This window comes from Cyprinodon variegatus, unplaced genomic scaffold, assembly GCF_000732505.1.
Source record: "Cyprinodon variegatus isolate N-32 unplaced genomic scaffold, C_variegatus-1.0 Scaffold1298, whole genome shotgun sequence".
Taxonomy (NCBI): Eukaryota; Metazoa; Chordata; class Actinopteri; order Cyprinodontiformes; family Cyprinodontidae; genus Cyprinodon; species Cyprinodon variegatus.
Genome location: NW_015151751.1, coordinates 24,909 through 29,644, shown reverse-complemented (window position 1 = coordinate 29,644; position 4,736 = coordinate 24,909). Strand labels below are relative to the sequence as shown.

Genomic DNA, 4,736 nt, shown 5'->3' with positions numbered 1-4,736 from the left:
TCCAGACCAAAGATTTAGGATTTAAGAAAAACACTTCAAAAGCCACGAAGAATGACTGTTTTTGCTTCAGGTTAATCTTGTGTTAACGTGAATTGAGATCATTTTTCTGTTAAAAGACCTAGAAAAGATCTGGTACATTTTTTTGGCATAGGCTGTCGTATGATTCTAAATCTGGTATTTAGAATAACTCCTCTTCAGTCTGACAAGCTTTGCAGTGTTTCTGAAAATTTTTTTTCCAGCTTACCAAACAAAGGGCATGAGGGATTTAGCATATCCTGTTATTGCAAAAAAAGAAAATTAAAAACAATCCACTGGACTTTGTTTCCAAGTTTGAAGACGTTTTGCTTCCCATCCAAGAAGCTTTTTCAATTCAAAATGTCAGGAATAGTGTGGAGTTTGAGGTTTTATACAATAGCCCAAAAAAGCCTTGTTTTTGTGTTGAAAACATGCAAAGTGAAACGGCCGAAGCGGTCCACCACTTTGGAATGGGGGTCGTTTGGCTTCTTTTGTGAGCCTGCTATGCCCCATACCTGTCTAAGTATCTAAAAGGTCGGTCGTTAAAGGGAATTGTTGGCCTGGCTGAATGGGCGAGGCCCTCTGCTCATTCATGTGTTGTGTGTATAAACTTATCTTAACACCTGTCTGACCAATGCAGACATCTAACCAGCATAATGGTAACCTAAAGATGCTATTGTTGGTGCAGTTCACTCTGATCTTTGGACCTTTTGTATGATGCTAATCACTGGGTCTGCCCGTGGTAAGACTCTTTTTGCCAAAATAATTCACTCAACTGCCTTGGTTTGTATATGAACTAAAGTAACATCCTATCCTTAATCCACAGGGTTCATTCTGACATTGTTCCATCCATGCAGCTATACTAGCTTGAACTCATCTAAGAAGGATTTAGGAGTGTCCATGGGGAGATTTGGACATTCTTCCTTTCAAGCACTTTGTGTGCTCATAGACTGATCCTGGATGAAAAGAGGCATCCTTTCTCTCAGTCACCTCAGAGATATTCCATTGGGTTAAAGTCAGAATCCTGTGCAGGTGAGTCAAGGTCATCCATACGAAATTCTTCCATGCAATCTCTGCACACTATGAGATTCAGGATCTGCTGCCCCCCTTTGACAGTTTACACGGCCTACCACTTTGTGGCTTTCATTCCCAATCAACTGCACTTTGTTATTCCTTTGACAGATGACTATTTAGCACTGATAACATTTTATGACAAGTAGCATTTTTCTTTTTTTTTCACAAAATATTTGTAGAATGTTTTTATGCCAGGATGCTTTATTCTATACATTCCTGGCTATGAAAGTGTTGGAAAAACTCCATTTCAGTTATTTGGATAGGAGGCAACTACCTAATAATATAAAGTTTCTATCCATCCTCATTTAGAATTTAGGACAGTGGATAAAAAAAAAAAAAGATTAAAAATAAGACCTTAATGTCAATCTCTTTTTCTTGGTCAAAATAAAAGGGATTCTGAAAAGATTAAACATTGCTGGATGAGCCAATTAACATAAAAATAATGCTTATTTTTAAATGAGTTTGATCAAACCTTATTTAAAATAATTGAATATAGCAATACTTCCTATGGGTATCAAAAACAGTCCTGAATCGCTCTTTTTAAATAAGTTAGTGTGAGATTATATTACTGCAGCAAAAGAGGAATTCATTCTAATGCAATTTGCTGAATTTTACCAGGAAAACCAAAGGTCTGTATGCAGCTTGCTCACATTAAATGGTCCTATCATACAGCTCTTTAAGACATAAGAACTATGCTTTACATAGAGGTGAACAACAAGGCTATTGGCATACTTTTTTTTACTTCAAAGTGTTTCCAAGGAAGATTTTGATATACAGTTTTTAACTCCTTTATTGTGAATTTTCATTTACCACACAACACTCACAACGGGATCAGAACACCTTTTTACACCAATCACTTCAGATACACTTTTTGTCTTAAAAGCTACCAAGAAAATAAGGCCACTCCACATTTATTGGTATTGATAGTTCAGAAGGAGATGGTGTTTGATTGTGTTTCTGCAATGGTAGACTGAACAATACAGACTAAAAGGTCCTCAAACATTACGCGACACTGAAACCACAGGTACAGAAGGCATAAATCTGCCAACACACAATAGGAACACATTCATAGCGAAATTATCCTGAATTTTCAGCAGCTTTGATGACATCATTTAAAGTTAAAATGAAGACAGTAATACTTCCCAAATATCCTCATTTCACTCCAGCCTCTCCAAATTAGCCTCTAGTACATGACTGCGTATGCTGCAAGGTTTCTAATTTGGGACAATTTCACATCACTGCTTTCCTAAATGAAATTGAACACTCTGATTAAGTCTTGATGGTTCATTGGTCAACAGCGCATTTCCATTACTTCAGATTTAATACAGTTAGATTGCCTGTTACAGAGGAACAAGTCTAAGGTTCTACCAGTAGATGGCGATGTGACATTACTTTGCAAAGAAAGTCTTCCTCCCTCCCTTCATTTTCCTTTAGTTTATCACTTTTTCTCCTCTTCCTTCTTATGCCTTTGTTCCCATCTCTTGCTCCTTCGTCTGCAGTGTTTGTGTTCCTTCTTCTCGTTTCAGCATCAGCCCATCCTCATTTCCACACTCCTCGCACTACCAACCCTAACCACCATCACTCCACTGTGCTGTCCTTTCCTCTACTGAGCCGCCACAGCCTGAGTTTCTCCTCCAGAGGTCAGAAGCTGCATCAAGCTCCCTGAAGTGGGTCGGTTCTCCCCTGTGGCCCAGCCAAAGAACATTCTACGAAGAAAAAAAAAAAAAAAAGGAAATAATTTTTTTATGGGTTTATTGGAGCAGTTACAGCACTACAACAATTCACAATTCATACTTTCAATCCTGTTAGTTTATTAGTGTTTTATCAAGCATCCTCCACTAGACATTAAAGGTTTCTGGACAGTTGGACAAAATACATTAATTAGATAGCTCTTTAGCAAATATCCATGAACATGTGCATAAAACAAAAGTTGCATTTTCTAAATGTAAAGTAAAAAAAGAAAACACAAATAAAGCTTCATTGGAGCTGATTCTACTTGTGAAAAGGTTTTTTACATGGTTGGTTCTGATGTGCACACTGCGGGTGTTTTCATCAGCTTTCATTTGCTGCCTACATAAGTGAATTTGTACATATTGTTTAGCGATGCATAGAGAAATCTGATGATGACCACGATTTAGTCATTTTATGCTTAAGTGACCCTAATTGGTGACCAGCCGATTGGAAAGTAAATATCTCCAGCCCAGTCAGTGAATGCAGAATAAATAAGCCCAACAAGAACGCACGGACACTATGAGGACAAAGCTCAGTTAGGAGGTTTCAGTATTAGTGTGTGGGGTTTAAAAATAAAGTCTGAGGTGACAAATAAAATATCAGGAAATAAAAGGAGGCGTTTTGGTTTAACATCCAGGATGAGAGTCCAAGGGGAGAAATATCAGTAGACATCAGTTGGAGGAACATTTTAGAGAAACAGTGTTTTTAAGCATTTTTAAAAGGTCAAATGTTGTGTCATGGAACATGCTGGGTTAAATAAGATGTTGGGAACACTGTGGAAATATGACAATTTAATGGTGTACATGGTCCATAGGGAATACCCCCAGGGACTAAATGGTAAAAGATTGTTTAAAATGTCATTGCTAATCATGTCGTCTTTGTGGCGAAGTTATCGTTAAATTCCGTTTTACTTTTAAAATGTGAAATGCCCACAGTTCTTACACCCGAGGTGAGGTCTAATTTGACCGTATAAATAATTATTGATCTATTACAGAATCTCTGCATAGGACTCCTTTGTACTTAAAAGCAAACAAATAATTTGATAAATTATCATTAAACAAACTGGACATAGCTTATCTTTCAGACCAAAAGGCAGAGAACCATAAGTAGCAATAATAAAGAAAATCTGTTTTCTTTATTCATACCTCTGTGACCCATAAGATAAACAATATCTTGAACTCTGAAACCTGAAACTGTTACAAAAGAAAACACTCTTTACTCAAAAGTATTTGATTGCCAGTAGTCCTAGTTAGAATTATATACAATTTATTTATAATCTTAATAAAAGCCTAACTTAATCATATACTCAAGTTTATTTCTGCCATTACTTTAAACCTTGTGAGTCAAAAGTGTGGTCTGGGGCAAATTGTGGCCCAAAGGAGGATTTTGAGACCACTGACCAGAATTCCACAACAAGGTAGAGATGGTTTGCCAGCCAAGGCACAGGTATGGGCAGTATTTCTAATACAAGTATTTGAAATACATATTTCAAATACAAAATACGAATTTGGCACCTCAGCCATCAAGTCCCTGTGATACCAGTCTCAACCACTAGGGAATCTTGGCACTGTTTCACACTTGCTATGGAAACATTGCACAATCAACACAAAACGCTTTATATTAGATTGAATCAGGCATCTATCTACTTGGTGCTTTGTCCGGACCAGTCAAGGAAGTCAAAGCAAGGTGAGCAACCAAATATACCTAGTTTATTTCACTAACACATTTATACTCAACCATGAATCACTCTTTGTACTGCATGTTCCTGTTTAGTGTAGGGATGGAAAGGTTTATGAAAACCGTCCGAACCGTTCGGTTCGACTGTCTCGGTTCGGTTCGCGTGTGTTGCGTTGGGTTCATGTGCTGCTCCTTTTTCTCATAGGCGAAGCGTTTACACTCCAGAGCAGAAGGTGGCA

The 4,736-nt window shown here is 37.6% G+C and overlaps 1 protein-coding gene across 1 annotated transcript in view; it reads right to left on the bottom strand.

The window, feature by feature from the left end:
* Positions 1 to 1,866: 1,866 nt before the first annotated feature.
* The window catches only part of qdpr (quinoid dihydropteridine reductase), an 18,756-nt gene continuing 15,886 nt past the window's right edge, over positions 1,867 to 4,736 (bottom strand). Inside the window, exon 7 of the mRNA XM_015402089.1 lies at positions 1,867 to 2,795. Within this exon, the coding sequence (XP_015257575.1) occupies positions 2,693 to 2,795 (103 nt within the window). The 3' untranslated portion in view covers positions 1,867 to 2,692. The remainder of the gene's footprint in view (positions 2,796 to 4,736) is intronic.